Raw genomic sequence first — 18757 nt, forward strand, 5'->3', positions numbered from 1 at the left:
CCAAGACATGAGCGTCAGCATCACAGATACACACTTGTCCTTTATTCTCCTCTCTTAGATGTGCGTGCGGCCAGGGAGCAGATGCACATGGGAGGAGTGACCTATCCCACGCTGCCCCTGCAAGAAGCAGTGCCCCGTCCCCAGTCGGGTTACGGCCAGCACTCTGCCGCCTGCTCCCCGACGGGCTCCTTTGCCAGGCCCCTGCCTCCTCAGCCTCACAGTGCCTACTTCAGTGGGATGACTGGTCCTCAGCACCCCTTCTACAACCGGGTGAGAGTGGACAGGGTTCAGATTATCAGACCTCTACGGAGAGTCCGTCAGGTCTTCATAATGATATAGAAAACTGTGACACTAAGTCGTGCTCCGTAACCAACCGCACTGTATTTAGGCTCTTTATTGATTTAGCTTGTCAGTCCTTTGCACATTATCACAATGTATGCTCAACAAAAATATAATTGCAGCACTTTTGTTTTCACTCCCGTATTTCATGAGTTAAAGGAAAAGATCATGCAAACACATCAAGCAAGTCAGCATTCTTGTTTTTGTGTGTTTGACCTCCCTCATATGATTTTCATTTTATTTTACCTCCTCTCCTAATTTCCTTTCTTTTACCCTCATAGCCTTATTTCCCCCATCATGTGTATCACCTGCCACGGCATTACTCCCACCATGCCCCCTCATCCTCGCGTCCCTTCATTAAACCACCCGGTCAACCTAAGGACAACACCAATGGACTTGTAAGTAAAGAAGCAGTGCTAGATCCATCAGGTCTCGCACTGGATGATTATAGACGCAGGTATACTAGCTGTAGTCGTATTTATATGATGATTGATTGTGTGATTGAAGTGATTGAAAGTTATAACAGTGGATAAGTACATTTTTGCAGTTTCTCCCATATGAATTGCTCAGTGTTTCCTAGCAGCACCAGGGAAGAGATCTAGTTTTTATTTTTACTGCTGCTTATAAATATAATTAAACTTTAATTATAGGGCTCATGATATAGTGCTGTTATATAACTCAGTGTTTAATATGCTATCAGGTCCATTGTGTCAAAGTCTGACCTTTGCTTTTTTTAACACTTCCTCCTCTCTTGCATACCTCTTTCCCCCTAAGTCTCCCTTTCCATAATGTGATGTCATATGTTAAACATTGTACCTCCTGATGATTTAAACATCACCCTGGTTTCACTGCCCAACATCTGTCCAGCTGCTGACGCTGGTGGTTCTCAGTTTGTGTGCCCAAACCCAGAGTAAAACAGCGTCAGCTTATCCCATAAATCGAGTGGCAAAGAACTCAAGCCTTTCTCACTACACAACCCTTGTCTCTATTCTTTGCCCACGTCAGGATGTTATTGCAGAGGACAGCAGAGAGGGCCTCGCCTCCTGTCCCTCTGAACCCACCATGGTAACATTTAGTTACAGCTGTGGAGCGCTAGGGATATGCAAATAAGCAACTAGTCCTTCATTATCTGCCTGTTGACCTGATGCTTAAACCTCATATGTTATTTCTTGTGTTGCATGTGTAAAATGCACGCCTACTGTATATGTTTGACAGACTATTCATTTTGTTGCAGTAGGCGAGAAGACAAATATAGACTGTCACACTCGCTGCAGAATGCTTACAATAAATACTTAAGCTGCATCCGGTGTGACTTCTAACCATCAGGAGGTGTATTTGTCACAAACATCAGCGTATATATGTAAATATAACATGCAAAATTACAGAAGCAGTTCCTATTCTCTTATAAGTGGACACAAAAGTATTTTTTTGTCCACTTCCGGATTGCATGGAGTTGCTTTGACAAGAACTGAATCTCTCCACTCAGATATTCATACATTTTTAGAGAAAGCAGCCACTATTAGAACAATTTGAAGATAACACTACTCAGGAGATTTCTGCTCCACAAAGCCACTTATCAGGGCACTGCCAGCACACATTTAAAGGAGCTGAATGAAAGATTTGAATGTAGATTACTGTGAAATGTTCCCTCGCCTCTCTGTCTGTATTTTTCTTTCTTCAACCTTTCACTTCGATCTACCTCCTTTCCTTTAAGCCCTCATCGCTTTTTTAAACATTTTAACACCCTTTTATGTTCTTCATATCCTCTCTTGTGCTTTTGTTTCTTTTCCACCCAAGTATAAATTTTCTCAGTTTCATCCCATTCTGACTCGTCTCTGTACATTAGCCCATCTTATCCCATTCATGGTTCACACTTGATCTCTTTGTGTAGCGTTCGCATGTGCCTGTATTTCTGCAAATCTGTGAATGTGGACGTGTGCGCACGCTCGCTCATTTGTGTGAGTCTTTAGGATGTGTAAGCGCGCCGAGCCCAGTGTAATTGCTTAGCTGATATAAGTGTGAGTATGGATTCCTCGGGCTGCCGGGATTATCATCAGAGCAACTGTTGGGGCTGGCAACACACACACACACACATGCACACACGCTGACAATGAGCCCAGCGCTGGTAGAGCTTATCTCCTTACCAAGACGCTTCCTCCCTCGCAGAGCTCTGTTTCCTCTTCCCCATCCTTCTGCCCAGCCCTGAGCTCAGCCCAGCTGTAATTACAGTCTTATCACACACACACACTGGGAGGGTTCACACAAACACACGCAGACATTGACGCTTTTTGCTCACGTTCTTAGAATACACGCTCTGCAGTCTGAATCAAGGAGTCGTATTCGAGGCCTTCCCCGAATCGGAACTTCTGCTTTCTCTGCGCGGAGTGTGAGATGTCTCATTCTCTTACCGCGTCTTTCCGTCTCTGTCCTGTCCGCGAAGATTATGACTGTAAAAGCGTGCTGACTCCAGCGAAAAAACAAAATCTCCTCATGTAATAATTCTGCTTCCAATAGCCTCTTCTTTTCCAGTCTGACGTGCGGCTGCTGTAAAGGAGTCTTCTCCTCCCCTGCTTTGAGACAGATAAATGTCTGTCTGCTCTGTTGTCAATGTTTGAGTGTCTTTCTGCTTGTCTGTCCTTCCTTTTTACACAGTACAGTCCCGGCTCCATAATGTTACACGTGTCTGTGTGTATTTTGTCTGACGATCTGTCCGTCTGCTTCTTTTTGTCTCCTTTATCAAGCATTTAAAGTTGCTGCCTTACAAATTAAAGCAGGTACACCTTTGGTTTCATGGCTACTTTCATCTCAGCATCCAACCCTTTTACTCCATCTTCCCACGTATTTCTACCTCATTTCTAACGCACTGGTTCGACTCTACCAAGCATGCTGTAGAAGGAGATAATATAGACTCATCACTTAGAAGTAAATGCAACAACTCCACGACCTGTAGTAGTTCAGTAGATTCACTAACATAGCTTCATTTTAGAGTAAAGCCTCTGCTGTGTGGACATGGAGAGTAAATAAAGTCCCCGAGTTGCCAGTCTTCATCCTCATGCCCACCACTACAGGAAGTTGGCACCTACTATTGTGTACTGTATTGTATGAGCTGCTTGTGTTTTTGTGTTTAACAAGCACTCACAGTCCAACTAAGCTCTGCTCTTCTCTCCCTCGAAACCAGAAACAAAGCTGCGGGGCTTAGTCTGAAGCCACGTCTTAATAGTGTTAATAGCCCGAGAGAGAGAGAGAGCAGAGATGGCGAGGAAGGGCGGGAGGAAGGAGGCGGAAGAGATAGGGGACAGAGAGCGATGGAAAAGAGAGTCAGTGCAGGAGGCTTAGAGGGAAGGAATGTGAGAGGAAGGAAGGAAGGAAGGATGGGAGGAAAGGAAGGAGGGAGAGGGGTGAGTGAAGAAACGGAGGGGGAGGGTGGAGTAGGTTTGTTTAGTTTTTGTGCCAGCGGGCGGCTGAGTGTGAGGCCTTAGACAGCATCAATAGGCCACTGGTATTAGTCACATCAGGCCTCGGAGCTGCTTCAGTGTGGCTCGACTCGACGCAGACTTACAGGCTCCATCCCCTAAGTGTCGCACACACACTTTACGCACTTATATATACACAGGGAAAAAGAATAAGAGCAGGTAACAGTGTATTTGGATAGGTTGGCAGCTTTGTTTACTTTTACACTTACACTGTGTGACTGATGGAGAGAATTACTGTGTGGGATTGTGGTTTTGCACCTCTGTGCGCCTCACAGTAACAAGCCTGCACGTCTCTTTGCCAGGAATCGTTGCTCGTTTTGCCCTAATCAGTGTGTTAGGAGTGATGAGATGGTCTAACAGAGTGCGAGTTTGCCCCGGTAACCTTAACTCACAAAAACACTCTGAACTAGTTGCTTATATTCTAACATTACGTGTGTGTGTAAATGTGTGTGTAGGTCACTCCTGTGGTCCTGCTCAGCTCCATGAACACAGATGCAGTGTGTGAGCGCGTCAAACAGATAGATGGAATCGACCACAGCATGCTGCCACAGTACACCTCCACCATCAAGAAGGTGCGTTTGAGAATGACGTTCAGAGTTTGATCTGTGTTTTCTATGTGCAGGTTATTTTCCTCATGCAGTTACTTCTGTGCCTCCTACCCATTTGTTTGAATTGTCTTTTGGGCCTGAACAAACCAGTCAGTGTCTTCCCTCTCCATTGCAGGCAAACATAAATGGTCGAGTGCTGTCACAGTGCAACCTGGACGAGCTGAAGAAAGAGATGGAGATGAACTTTGGCGACTGGCAGCTCTTCAGGGGAACGGTGGGACTAAATTTCTCTTGTGGATAGGGATGTAAATAACCATTAGTTTCATTATCGGTCAATCTGGAAATTATTTTCACAATTAATACTCTAACCCATTAAGACCTAGAAAGGCCATTAAAGATGCAGTCTAAATCCTAAGGCATTGTTTGAAAACACCTCCTAAAACCTGAGGGTTTTCTGAAACTTGGAAAAAAACATTTAAGAGCTTAAGACTTTGGCTTTAATTGGAAATTGTTTCCTTTGTTCTAATGCTCATTAAAAAAATCACAATGCATTTCCTCAGTCACATGTCTTAAAAGTTACAACATCATCCAATACACGCTCACGTCACATCCACAGGAAACACAGGAAAAGCAGCAAATCTTTACATTTAAGAAGCTGGAACCAGCTAATGTTTGACATTTTTGTTAGGAAAATGACGATCCATGATCCATTATTGATAAGTTAAATAGTAAGCTACTAATTTTTTTCAATCAGCATAATCGGAAATTGTTAATTGTTGCAGCTCTGTTTATGGAGCGTCTTTACTTGCCTTCCAGCCTGGTTTAATATTTCTGGCATCATGCGTGTAATATATAATTTTATGAACCGAATGGAAGAAGATTTTTGCTCTGAAGAAGTGATCCTTCAGTAGACATAAATGATTAAGAGACATCTTTCCAACAATAACAACAAGTCTGTAAAGGTCTGTAATAGATTTACCATCACATTCTCCTCACTCTGTGATACTTTGCAGACACTCAGCCCTGCCAGCGCCCTCCTGTTGATATCTTTCATCTCTTGTTTATTCCAAAAAGAAGCAAGACAGCATTTCATAATACGACATCTTGTGCCGCAGCTGAGACATTGGGATGGAGATTTTATAATCCGTATTACGAGAAGGGCGAGAGTCAGTCAGCCAGGAGTCCAGGCGGCTGAGCCGGGGCTGAAATCACTAACACATGTAGCCGGCTCCACTTCATCAGATGTCAGTCTGTGCTCTTAATACCAAACCAGAGCCCTGGATTGGTCGTGTTTTACAGGAGATCCAATGCCGGAGCAGCAGGAAAGAGCAGTGGCCTTAAAGCTCCGTGTACTAACCAGTGTTGTGTTGCCAGAATGCAGCCAGCACAGACATCTGGTTCAAGATGGCTGACTGATATTTGGATGAAGGGAGGTTATTGTTGGGGTGGAGTGGACAGCTGAATTGCTCTACTTAAGAAGCAGCTCACCCTCACAAGCACATGTTTCAGTTGTTGCTATCGTGCTTGTTTTGTTTGTCACATGCCTCAAAAAACACGTTTCCATTAAACAGAACCACTTCTGAAATATTTTGACATTTTTTTCCCAGGTGATGGAACAACGTCATGCTGAAAGCCAGGCTCTGATTCAGGACGAGTCCCGAGCCGCTAGCGAGCAGGGCAGCAGCGTGCACCACGGGGAGCCCAGCAGACTCTCAGGGGGAGTCCAGCATGAGGCGGCGGCCTTCAGCCTCAACCTCAGCTTCGAGGAGCTGAGCGGAGCGGGGCTGGAGGAGCCTCAGAGACACAGCAACAACTCACAGTGGCCGGTCAGTGTTCCTCTTAACGGCTCAGTGTAAATATACCACAGGAGTTTGTATCACACTCACCCATATACACATGCAAAGTTGGTGTAAGCATACTTGTGAGCATGCAACACTCACAAATAGGATCGCAAGGTCACACACCCGAAACTGTTGCATGGCCACGAGTCCTCTGCAGCTGAGACAGTGTGCTGGTGACCTCAGTGGTTACACGTTGATGTGGTTTTGAGTGGAAAAGAGCACAGCAGAGGAAGCTTATGGTGCTCTTGAACATGGCAGAAATAAAAATACACACACATACACACACTGCAGCGCACAGAAAGGTGTCAAGGGGCCCCTGTTTGTTATTTTCACCTTCCCTATTCCCAATTTGCAAAATCTCTGAGACACGAGCAAACACTCACACGTAGACAGCTGGCTCTGCTGCTATTTTATATGATCTCACTTTGTGATCTTTTTCAAATTCAAATCATCCGACACTGAAAACACACCACGGCTTTCGTTGTCACTCCGCCTGCTGTCTTTGCCAGTAACTTTATCACTGTATCCAATTCTCACATTTTGATTAATTCATCGGTTACTAATGTAATTATAGCATTTTTAAGCGCTGTTGTAAGTGCCACGTTTTTCTATTTATTATATTTATAACTTAAATATGTTGCTCGACAAACTACTTTCTCAGGTGGCAAATCACCGCACCGCAAGCATGTCCAGCCTCAACTCTCAGGAATCCTCCAATGACATCTGCAAGCTGACAGACAAGCAGCAGGCTGAGTATCGTGATGCCTACAGGGAGTACATCGCTCAGATGGCCCAGCTGGAGATGTCCGGCGGTGGGGGAGAGAGGCCCGTGCAGCCCCACCCTGGACAATTCCTCCAGGCTGCCAGCTCAGAGGACAAAGGGGTGGGTGGACAGTCACAAGTACACTGTTGAGTTTTTGTCACCGCATCACTGACAGTATAAAATACCTTGTGGTAACTGTTGTCATTAACTTGTGTGGACATAGTTTCAGAGTTTGTGTTGTGTTCTTCCTAAACTTGTGTTTTTAAAAAAATCATTTCTCTGGCCTGTGCAACAGCAACAATCTTGTTCTGGGCTGGGAAAAAGGAGATCACTGCTTCTTGTGTTTCCTAATTATTAGCTTATACGCTTTGTTTCTCTTGGCACATAAAGGACAGACTGGAATCTCCTCTTCAGAGGCCTCTCAGCCAATAACACAGGATACTGTATATTTTCCTGTTCTTCTCATTGAAACCTCTTCCCTCTCCTCAGGCCAAGGAAGGAGCTGACCAAGACGGCCGCAAGTCCTTCACCAAGAGAGGCTCCAAGGCTGCTGATGCACCAGACTTCCCCTCAGGGACCGATGCCCAGCTCCTAGACCCTATCAGTGAAGAGGATGAGAAGCTGGACCACAGCTCATCCTCCAGGACTCCAGGCACCAGGAAGAAGGGAGCCGGGGCATTATACCACAAGCTGCCCAACGATGACGACTCCAGCCCAGAAGAAGCCGAGACCACCACACCTCTCCTCCACCGAGAGGCTTCTGGTCTGCCCTCCCACAGAGGCTCCCAGCCCACTGGGCCGCTGACCAAGCCTGGCTTCCTCGCCGAAATCGCCCTGGATAAGAAGGACTCGTCCGACTCAGGGATGCGCTCCAGCGACAGCTCCTCGGACCGCTCCCTGGAGGAGGCTGAAGGAGACGCTGATGGAGAGAGAGGAGCAGTGAAGCCCAGCCTGATTGAGCTGGAGCTGGAAGGCCTGGTGAAGAAGAGAGGCCTCCTGCCCAGCAGCCTGAGCGGCCTGCAGGACGCCACCGTGGCCCGCATGTCCATCTGCTCCGAGGCTCCGTCCGAGGCCAGCCTCATGGCCAGCAGTCCAGACGAGGGGTGGCCGTCCAGCGGGGTCAGCAACCTCAACCGCACAGACAGCAACAGCACCCTCAACAACAACACAAACGACACCACCTCCAACAACACTAACACCAACAACAGCCGCCAGCAGCTGGCTAACATCACAGGCACAGAGTCCACCACCTCCTCCTCCAGCGTCGACGGCTCGCCAGCTGTCATCATCGTCCCCGGCAGCAGCGGCAGCACTGCCAACACCACGGCTGCCACCATCCACAACCAGAACCTGCGCACCATCAGCCTGGGAGATGAGAGGGAGAGCGTCCTCTGAGAAGCTGCCCGTTGTTCAGAGAAGGGTCACGTAGACTGTCGTTCTTGATGTTGTCTGTGTTTTGGCGTGAGTAGAGTAGATGACTATGTTGAACTGTTAGAAAGTGTTGCTGTGAATCAAAAGTACTGAATTTGAAAGCTTTGATTAGTTGGTTCGTTAGAATAAAAACCACCAACTCCAAAGACAACATTCCTGATTAAATTAGGAATGAAGTCGCTTTTACAAAGCCTTTTACTCATGTGTACGTGTGATTTCTTCTCTCATGTGAATGTGGTGCTGTGATGAAAATGGCGTGTTTAGTGATGAAATGTTACATGTCGACAAAAATGAAATGTAGCCACGACTTAAACAAAAAAAAAAAAAAAAAAGCTCAGTTACTGAGGATTTTTGCCTGTTAAGTGTTCGGTACTGTGCTGTGTTTGATGGTTAGAACGTTTAAAACATAGACGGTGACGTAGACGGTGTGTTTTTGGCTGTTTCTGTGATAGAAGATTGAAAATGTTCTTGCACTAGTCTCCAAAGTGATGATTGTGTTTTTCCAAAGATCTTCGTGAAATGGTGTTTTGTGAACCAATAAACATTTTCTGCTCTGCGGTACCCTTGAAATGAATCTCATGTTTTCTCTTTTGCACTTGGATTTGGCTTGTAAATAAACCAGAATATTTAATCGGAGAGTCATCTCTTCAGCAATTTAATATTTTATCTAATGCAGTCTGTGGTGGGAAAGAGAGGGTGTCACTGACAGGATTTATTTTGCCCGATAGATGGCGCACTCTCCATACAAACGTGCTGCTTGTCACGGACACTCTGCCTGTCAGTGTTTTTAACTACTGAGGGGAACAACTTCAGGTCTGACACTCTTGTGGAGGTTTTTGAGGTAGAATTGGATTCACAGTTTTCAAATCAGGTTCAGAGCGCTTACACAAAGATCCCATGAAGTGGTGTATGGGGGTAGAATCATCAAAGTGGCTCCATAGCATTAAACATATAAGTATTATAGAGAAGATGATTGACAGCAGGGGTTTCACTACATGATACCAACTATGTGACCCCATATTAGCCGGCCACCTTTACAGGACTACATTCTGTCTAATAATAATAGTAATAATAAAATAATTCAAGGCATTTGAGAGCAGTTAACTTGTGGTTGAATTATCCAGCCATCGCCATACTGTCACTGCTTCATTTCATCTGGCTGATAAAGACAAACATAGGACACCAGTGTAATCTGCTCTGTCACATGACAGGTTAACATTTTTTTGAAGTGTATATAAGGTAAACTTTAAGAATATTAAGATGCAACACAACCCCAACACAGTGACTGTTCAAAAAAATGAGAAATAAAGAAGGAATTGCTGCTCCAGTGAGGTGATGATCAGTACCGCACAACCGGCCCAGTTTCACCTAAAAGTTAAATTTCCATAATTGCCTACTTTTTGTTCTAAAAACAGCCTACAGCCCGCTGCTTTAATGGCTCAGGCTGTCACGCTGAACCATTTAATCCTATTTACTTTACATAGCATGTGAGAAAGTAAAAGTGCAGTCAGTGCGCCCTAAATAAGCTTTTTATGCAACCGTGCGCCTCCAGGTCGTGTTTGCCTCTGGGAAGTGTTGACGCTGTGTTTTGGATCATTATAGGTCACACAGGGCAGGTCTGATAAGGACACTTTGTTGTGGGATTTGTTTTTCTGAAGTGCGTCAGATGTTCAGTGTACACACAGCGCTGTCACGTCTGGACGCACAGCTGGGGAACTGGTTTTACGCACTGGTCTTGAAACCAACACTGAGTTCTCACCCTTTCCCACCCTCCCCAAAATGAAACATGTTCCAACTTGCGTTTTTGATTTATTTTTGTATAAAAAAGGTACAATTTACATTACTTTTATAAAAAGTTTCAGCATAATTAAGTACAACATTACACTTTTGCAGAAGTTTCAAATTCCTGCAACTATACAAGATAAACTCCCGATAAGAGTTCACACGGTTCATTCTTTCATTTTAACTTTTTTCTTTTTTTTTTAAACAACGTCCAGTCCTTCATGTGCCAACAATTCTGACAAGACAAGACTAAACTTTTTACAGTAACTAACCAAGTTGTCTTTTCTATTCACGTTCCCACCTCCGCAAAAAAAGCGAAGACTTCAACAAGGAGGAGAGGGGGACAAGAGGGGGGAGAGAGGGGGTTGAAATAATCCTTGTGACAATAATCTCGTTTTTCCTCCCACTGTCGGGAATATAAAGCGCCTTCCATTTTCCAGAAAGGACCCACAAATAATAATAAAAAAAAGTCTTAAGTTAAATAATAATGAAAGTGTCCAAACAGAAAACACATCACATAAGATTGTCCCATAATAAGCAAAAGTCTCTTGATTTCAGCGTCAGAAGAAAAAAAAAAAGAAAAAAAAAAATCCAGGCCTGGAGGACAGAGGGTTGGAGTTGGAGAGGAGGGGGAAAGTCCTGCTCCCCAGGTCCTGCGAGTGTGTGTGTGTGCGTGTGTGTGTGTATATGAGTGTGTGTGCGTGTGTGTTTTGCGTCTTGACCAAACACCTGCAAAAGATTGAGAAAGAGAGGCGTGTTTAGAAAATGCAAACAGGGCAGAGATCCGGACAGACTGGCGCCAGGGAGGAAGCCGCAGTTTTTAACATTTAACCAAACACTCCCAATACTAAGCAAACCCTGCGCTCCAGATGTACACACACACACACACACACACACACACACACACACACACACACACACACACTGGGAGAGAGAGAGAGAAAGAAGGGGGGACTCACACACTCTCTCCCTCTCTCACACACACACTTTTCGCACAACTTCAGCCTACAATCTGGGGAAGAATCAGCGTAATTGCCGCTCAGCTGGCGCCTACCCACTTCTTGTACCAATTATGTGCAGACATCGTAGTAGCAGTAATCCAAACAGCCATTATTTTCCTGTTGCAGATGCTCTTCATTATAGACACAAGAGGGTATAATACAACCCTGACGACTGCTACTTATATACAGTAAAACCCACGCAGCCTGGAGCGAACATCTTCCATTTTTATTCCACCAGCGAGAGGAGAATTATTCGAGTCATCTGGGTCACCTTACTGACACACTCGCGTCCTAACGCAGCCCGTGGTGTTGGTTTTTTAAAGGGCTGATGGGGAATAATAAAAAAAATAAATCTTATAGGATCAAATTTGGATTAAAAACTGCCCGCGCCCTCGTCATATCCGACGCCCCGGCTCTGCAGCGCATTCTCATGCAAAAAAAAAAAAAAAACATATTGGGAGCATTACAGCGACGTGAGACGAGGAAGCACATTAGCGAGCGAACAAATGGGATTGGTGAATGGTAATTCTAGCTCCCATTCTGCTCCGGCAGACTGGGAGACAGGCTGTAAAGCAGGAGCCTGAAAGCCCTGGACAGAATGCAGCAGCAGACATGAGGACAGCCTACTTACCGCTTTAACGATGCAGAGTCCGGCTGTCATCTGTCATCAGCTCTGATGGCAACTCCGGGGACTGAAAACAAACAAACAAACAAACAGACCAAATGTTAATTCTTTTACGCAGCATCCGATCGAGGTGTCGGCCGTTTGAAACACTGTTATGTAGGTCGGATATCTTCCTCATCTCATTCTGTACAAAGAGAGAGAGAGGAAAAAAACATGCCATTTTCTTTTTTTTTTTTTTTCTCCTCCAACAAGCCATTTTGTGCGAGTTACGCATAGGCTACAAAAGGCGCACCGGCTATGCGCACAAAATAAAAAAGGAATCCACCACACGACCAGGCTATCGTCTGGCTTGTTTAGCTACGGTGTAATTACCTGTAATGACAAGATGCTGATATCTGTGTTGAGGGTGGTCAGAGGGGTCCTGGACGGAGCCTGCCCCGGCCGCGCAGGGTGATGCAGGCTGGTTATTGCGACGCTGGAGTCCAGCGCGATCTGCAGGTCCAAAATGTAGTCGATTACATGCTGCAGGATTTCCATCTTGCTGACGTTCTTGTTCTGGGGGATGCTGGGCACCAGCTCCTTCAGCTTGGAGTAGCAGTCGTTCATGTTGTACAGCAGGCTGAGCGGGTCATCCACCGGGGTCTTGCTCCGAGAGATTCCCAAGGAGTGCTCTGATAAATTCGCGTTGTTTTTCCGGAAGGACCGCACGGGGCTTATTGCTTTCATTTTGTCTGTGTTTAAGTTAGGCGAGAGGGTTTGTGTGTGTCGGTATCTTGCTTCTTTTAAGTCCTGTTTTTGCCAGACGATCAGCGATCAGACTGGATTACCAAGCTGTCAGTGTGGTTTATATAGGCAGCAGGCTGGGCATGCGACACAGGCGGGTCCAACGCGCTAATTGGCCAGGGTCAGCCTGTCGGTCAACGCCTTCGAGCGCTCCCATTGGCTCCTCCTGCTCAAATCCCTCCCCTCCCCATCGCGTTACCAGTGGCAACGCATGTTGGAGGCGGGGCCCAGAGGGCGCTTCAGCTGCTCCGGTGGGCAATTTGGAAAATTAAGCCCTTACCTGTTTCTGATCAAGAAAATTAATGATTCGCATGGCTGTCAATTGACTATGGAAAAAGTGTGAGCACGCGCCAACACCTTTGCCTACACGATTTACATCTGATTTAGTAGTTTTGTCTTGAAAAATAAAGCAGGAAATATGTGTTTAAACATTAAAAACACGCTCCAGTCAAAATAAAAATATCATTGCGAGACTTTATGTCTGGTAACTTATCTCACAGACCAAACACACACACAAATTGTCAGCCATCACTCATTCCTCTACACTTTTAAGTTGTCATGTGCGGTTTTGGAGGTGTGGAGCTGTGATGAAAGGTGCCAGATCAGGCGCGCCTGATGATTCCTAATTCACTCCAGCCCGGACCGGTGTGAAGGCAACTTTCTGTCTGACTGAGGGAGAAATGTTTGAACAGCTTCCACCAGGAAAATGGTCACACCAGCGACAATGCAGATACTTTTTACGCACGAGAAAACAAAGCTTAAGGATCCTAGCTGAGCTGATAAATGTCCGAAATATGTGTTTCACTCATTTGGCGCACTTTAGGATCGTCTCTTTATTCACTGTTTCCAGCACTGAAGTGTATGAAGTCCGATGAATTAAAAAATAAACACATTAAGATGAGTGGACAGACTTTAATACACAGTTTTCACGGTTCTGCCTGCATCATATATAACCATTTCTGTGTGCGCAAGATTCCACTTAACTAATGTGCACTTTTACCAAACGCAGCAACGACGCGCCTGTCTCTGCGCGTCTATTCAAATGTGTCCCGTGCACCTCTATGTTAATTGTCACCTGAGTCTGTTGTGTGTCAAAGTTCATTAAGTCGCGGCCTACAAATGTGCCTTTCATATTTGCGCACGTGAGGAGCTGATTAACTACTATTGACACTTTAATGTTTTCTGAATGAGCCATTTGTTTGTAGGAATTACACTCTTCATTCTTCAGCCGGAGGTGGGAGGCTGTTTGATGCCGCACTAACTAATTGCCCCCGGGGGCAGTTGTGGACTGTTGGGATGTGCTCGATTTTTTTCCCCTTTTTTTTGTTGCTTTATGGATTAAATTTCCGCGATAAAATCAAATCAATGAATTTTTAAAGAGGCTGGGAGAGGGTGATTGTTAAACCACGGGACGCAGAGAGACTTGAGAGGGGAAGATTATGATTTTGATGGGGTTTTTTTTGGGCGGGGGGGAGGTTGTTTTAATGACAATTCGGCTGAAAGACCAACAAGGAAATCCTAAAAGCCGAAGTAATCCTAATGGACCACAAGAGGAGTGCACGGTCTGCAGAGGCAGGTAGGATCTTTATGGAGAGCACAAGCAAGCTCTTCTTTGGATTACTGTGCGCAGAGACGGTGGAGAGACAGAAAAGTTGTTCAAGCCTTTAATAATCTATATAATGACCATTTCGCGCACGGAGTGTCAGTGAAATGTTTTGCAGCATTTCACAAAAAAAATCACCATCTGTGTGATTGTTCTATTCACCAGGCGCGGACACCTTCTCCTTCAGCTGTCTGACGCTCCTGTTTTTTTTTTGTTTTTTTTTTATGCATCTCTAATATAATCTGGAGCTCCTGCAGTCTGTGTCCACATCTGGTGCAATCGGATTTTTCCATTTTCTCCCCGTCTTCCTTTCGCTGCCACAGCTGTGTACATTTCGCACGACACCCCTGACTGATGCCTGACAGGCAGGTGATGAATTGGCGCAAGAGCACGTCGGTGCAAAGCCGAGCGAACCTCCTCCTCTTCCTCCAGCAGCGGCAGCAGCAGCAGCAGCAGCCTCACCCCTGCCTCTCCTCTCCTCTCCTCTCTCTCTTCTTCCCTGTTTCTCCCTTCCTCCTCCTCTCCCCTCTCTCGCTCAGTCTTTGGAGCAGACTCTCTGGCGCCGGCGCCGTGACGTCACCCCATTCACAGCAGCCCTCGAGCCAGCCCTCGCGGCGCCGCTGAGGCGGTTTCCATGGAGATGGGGTTTCGGGGTTGTCAATCAGAGGGGGTACTCAGCTGATCGACCCGGGACCGAACCGGGGGCGTTCTGAACGCCTCAGACGGGTTTTATTCGGGTCGCTGCGGGTCTCTTCTTCGGTGCTGGCTGGCGTATTTACTCAGTAATCAGATACTTGTACTTTACTTGAGTATGTCCGTTTCATTACAGGTCTGCCTACAGTACAGAGGAAACTTTTTACCCAGTCATTCTCCAACAGACTGTCTCCTGTCACTTCACAGAACATGATCATCTTGTAAAATATAATGCACTGTTAAACACTTGTTAAACTGAGCTCCACCTCCAACAGTTTGTTGTACAACAGTAAAATTTTACAAAGGCCTACACCATAATGCATTAGTAATAGGAATCTATTAATAAAATATATGACAGACGTGGTGTGACATCCACAGGGGCCATTTTCTGCTTTATGAGTACTTTTGATATTTTAAGTGGAATAATGATTTAGTTAGGTAGAGGATCTGAATACTTCCTTTATTTATTACTGTCATAACCTTGACTTTATGGTGCCAATGTAAAGGCATCTTTTTTTTTTTCGAGTTCGGGTATGAAAAAGAGTCTGCATGAAGCTTTCAGACTGACAACAAATGTTAAAAATGTCACCAAGAACACTTACAACTTGAGTTCAACCCAAGTTAATGTTAGTTTTACTCAAGTTGTTTAGTCAGGGAGGACTCGATCTCTTTTGAGAGACATTGCTATAGTTTAAAGGTGCACTATGTAGTTTTGGGGAAGTGATCTTCACCAGACGAGAAAGATCTTTTTAATGCCTAAACAAACTGAATAAAACAAACTCTCATTTCACAACTGAATAAACAAAGTGACCTAAAAGGACAACACAATGTCATGCTGTTTTACTTTGTTTATATTTGGCGGACCCTGCCACCTTTCTAGCTTCAAACAGCTTTCTGGGGACCTTATTTTCCTCTGAGAACAGCTTGTTTACTCGCTTACAGGAAAACATAAATATTGAGTTTGTGTTTTTACCTCATTAATATTGTACATATAAAAATTCTGACTCCATAGTGCCCCTTTAAACTACCCAACAGGGAGGCATGTTTCATACTCCAGATGTGGCAGTGTGATGACCAACCTCTGCTACATTTGACCCTGATAAAGCTAACGGATGAACGGTCATGTGAATCGCCTCGCATGCAGACGTCATGGGCGAGAGTTTTTGACCAAACAACCAAACTTTTCCCACGCAGCCCACGCACAAGCGGAGGACTAGTCGCTTTTGGATGTTTCTCCAAAGTTTCTCTTGCCCCCTCCGAGACTCAAAGGCATTCCTCAGTCGCAGCGAAGGTCACAAACCTATTAGTTTGGGTTCAGGAGATAAGGTTCGGAAAACAAAGCGGAGCTGCCAGCCGAGAGGAGTGCGCCCTGCAGCCCCGGCGTCGGACTGTCTGCGCTCCGGTCAACTTGTTGCTCCTCCGCCCTGCAGCTGCACTCAGGGGCCTACTCCTTCAATTAATATTAGGCTGATTTGAAACAATTAACCCGTTTTCGGAATTATTTTATTAAAGAAAATACTCATTATTTTTTGTTGACCTATCCTTAGGTTAAAAAGTCCCATCGCAGCGGAGGGTAAAGACTTCCATCACAGAATGACAGCAAGTCAGCAAGTTAAACGACAAAACACTGCACACTTTGACTATCTGCAAACAATTTCCAGTCTAATAAATGTTAAAAACAACGACGACGATTAAAAAGCGCCTTAAAAAAAGTCGCAAACACCGACGTCATCTAAAAGTAAAATATGATTTTTTTTTACTCGATTTAACCTCCCTGCCTTGATTTTCTCATCTTTTTTTTTCTTTCACCGTCCGCGTCCTTCGAAGTAAGTCAAATACCGCAAATAAGCGCCTGCTCTCCATCGTCCCGGAGAACAGAGAAGTCTCGCGCTCTCTCTCCTTTCCCTCTCCGGGGTTGCCACGCGCCTGTCGCGTGGAACAGTGTACACATCTGGTGGCGCGGGGACTCTTGTAGCAGCGTCGACCCTGCGGGGCGTGGTCTATAACACCCCCAAACAGGAGCCATGTGAGGAGCGAGTACAACAACAAAAAAAAAAAAAAAAAAGGGGGGAGGTGAACTGTGATCTCAAACACCACTAGTGCCGCCACATCGGCCAAATACCTTATAGCTGTTATTACATTCACTGGTGCATCTTAAAGCGCGTGCAATGCAGCCTGATTTTACAAAAAAAAAAAAAAAAAAATCCATTATCTATTAATAATTATTTTTATGAGGCTATCTTATGTCTTTAAAATGTCAGAGAATAGTGAAAAAAAGAAGCATCTTCAGATTTCTTGTTTTATCCACAGATGCTCCAAAACCCAAAGCTATTTAATTTATACTATTGTATATGACAAACAAAAGTGGGAAACCCTCATGTTTAAGAAGCACTAACTACAGAATTATTAATTAGAACATTATCCAGTGTTGTAAAGTATCACGTTGAGTCATCCGTGCGAATAGCCCACAACTTGAGTTAAAGTATTAGTGTCTGATATGAAATGTACTTAAGTATCAAAAGTATGAGTAAAAGTAAACTATTGATATATGTACATACATGTAAATGTGTGTTTTTTAACTCATGACTAACGTTATCAAATAAATGTAGTGTAGTAATTTGCCTCCAAGATGTAGAATTAAGTCGCAGAAAAATAGAAATACTCAAGTAAAGTACAGAAAAGTACAGTACTTGAGTAAACATAGATATAAATTTGTTCTCAGTCATCCAGGTCATGGTAATTCTACGTGCTGTATCGTAGGCAACTGGACTTGTTTCAGTTTCATGAAGATGTTTCACCTCTCATACACATCGTCAACGACCTACAAGTGGCCCTAAGGACTCTGAAACTCAGAGCTCACACGTGTCCTAAACGACTCTGTAGGGACACTCCCAGACAGAGTTTAAAAGCCTTCAAACTCCCCTCCAGTTAGTTAGAACTGAAGAAGCCTCTTGGATGAGAGGTGAAACGTCTTCAAGAAACTGAAACACGTCCAGTTGCCTACAATACAGCACTTAGAATAGATATAAATTCAGCATCCGAGCCAAAAAGTTACTAGTAACTAAAGTTATTGGATAAATGTAGTTGAGTAAAAGTACAATATTTGCCTCTGAACTGTAGTGGAGTGGAAGTAGAAACTAGAAGAAAATGGAAATACAGGAGGTACAATTAATGCAGGTTGTACTTAATTACACTACCCCCAGTAAATGTACTTTGTTACATGCCATCTGAATATGCCAGCTGATATTCAAATCAAAATCAATCAAAATATGACAAAACAAAGTTCAACATATAAGTGTGCAATAAGTGTGCAACAATCCCACATTTAGCAAGAGTTCATCTTTTACGAATTATTTTTCTTCATTCTTTTTCTAGAAAATGAAAACTAATGCACGCAGGTGGAGAGTAACTCTGATTGAACCCATCTTTGGCCTTGACTAAAACACATCTGCTCTGTCCTCCTCTCTGTCCACCTCCTGCCTCTTCAGTCTCTCCTGTGGTCCAGATGGGACTCTCTCTGCTCTCTGAGCAACAGCCATCGAGGCCTGGCTCTATTGTAATGTGAGAGGCTGCAGCAGGCACACGGGCAGGCAGGAAGCTTTGGGAGAGATGGATGGATGGATGGATGGATGGATGGATGGATGGATGGGTGGGAGTGATGAGGTGGCCAGATTGGACTGGGAGACAAAGGCACCATGGCTGCCCGAGTGGCTTCCAGGCTGGTCGTGGAGTGGCCACTCCAAGCCTCCCTGGAGGCCGGCCCTCCCCTGCCCTGCACACACCACTCCTCCACCACACACAGCTGGCTGCAGGAGATGTGACAGGAGGTAGATGATGGAGGTGGACAGCTGAGGCTTTGAATTATATATTATGCC

The 18757-nt window shown here is 44.9% G+C and overlaps 2 protein-coding genes across 2 annotated transcripts in view; one reads left to right on the forward strand and one right to left on the reverse strand.

Moving 5' to 3' along the window:
* kidins220a (kinase D-interacting substrate 220a) overlaps positions 1–8965 on the forward strand; it is a 47407-nt gene extending 38442 nt beyond the window's left edge. The window contains exons 25-31 of the mRNA XM_073483015.1: positions 59–270; positions 621–737; positions 4268–4384; positions 4536–4634; positions 5968–6186; positions 6863–7084; positions 7454–8965. Of these exons, the coding sequence (XP_073339116.1) occupies positions 59–270; positions 621–737; positions 4268–4384; positions 4536–4634; positions 5968–6186; positions 6863–7084; positions 7454–8359 (1892 nt within the window). The 3' untranslated portion in view covers positions 8360–8965. The remainder of the gene's footprint in view (positions 1–58; positions 271–620; positions 738–4267; positions 4385–4535; positions 4635–5967; positions 6187–6862; positions 7085–7453) is intronic.
* Positions 8966–10191: 1226 nt separating this feature from the next.
* Positions 10192–12623, reverse strand: id2a (inhibitor of DNA binding 2a). The gene is made up of 3 exons (XM_073484436.1): positions 12176–12623; positions 11810–11870; positions 10192–10906 (listed from the first exon to the last, which is right to left on the reverse strand). The coding sequence occupies exons 1-2, from the start codon at positions 12527–12529 to the stop codon at positions 11814–11816; spliced, it is 411 nt and encodes a 136-aa protein (XP_073340537.1). The 5' UTR covers positions 12530–12623; the 3' UTR covers positions 10192–10906; positions 11810–11813.
* Positions 12624–18757: the final 6134 nt, after the last annotated feature.

This window comes from Pagrus major, chromosome 16 (assembly GCF_040436345.1).
Source record: "Pagrus major chromosome 16, Pma_NU_1.0".
Taxonomy (NCBI): Eukaryota; Metazoa; Chordata; class Actinopteri; order Spariformes; family Sparidae; genus Pagrus; species Pagrus major.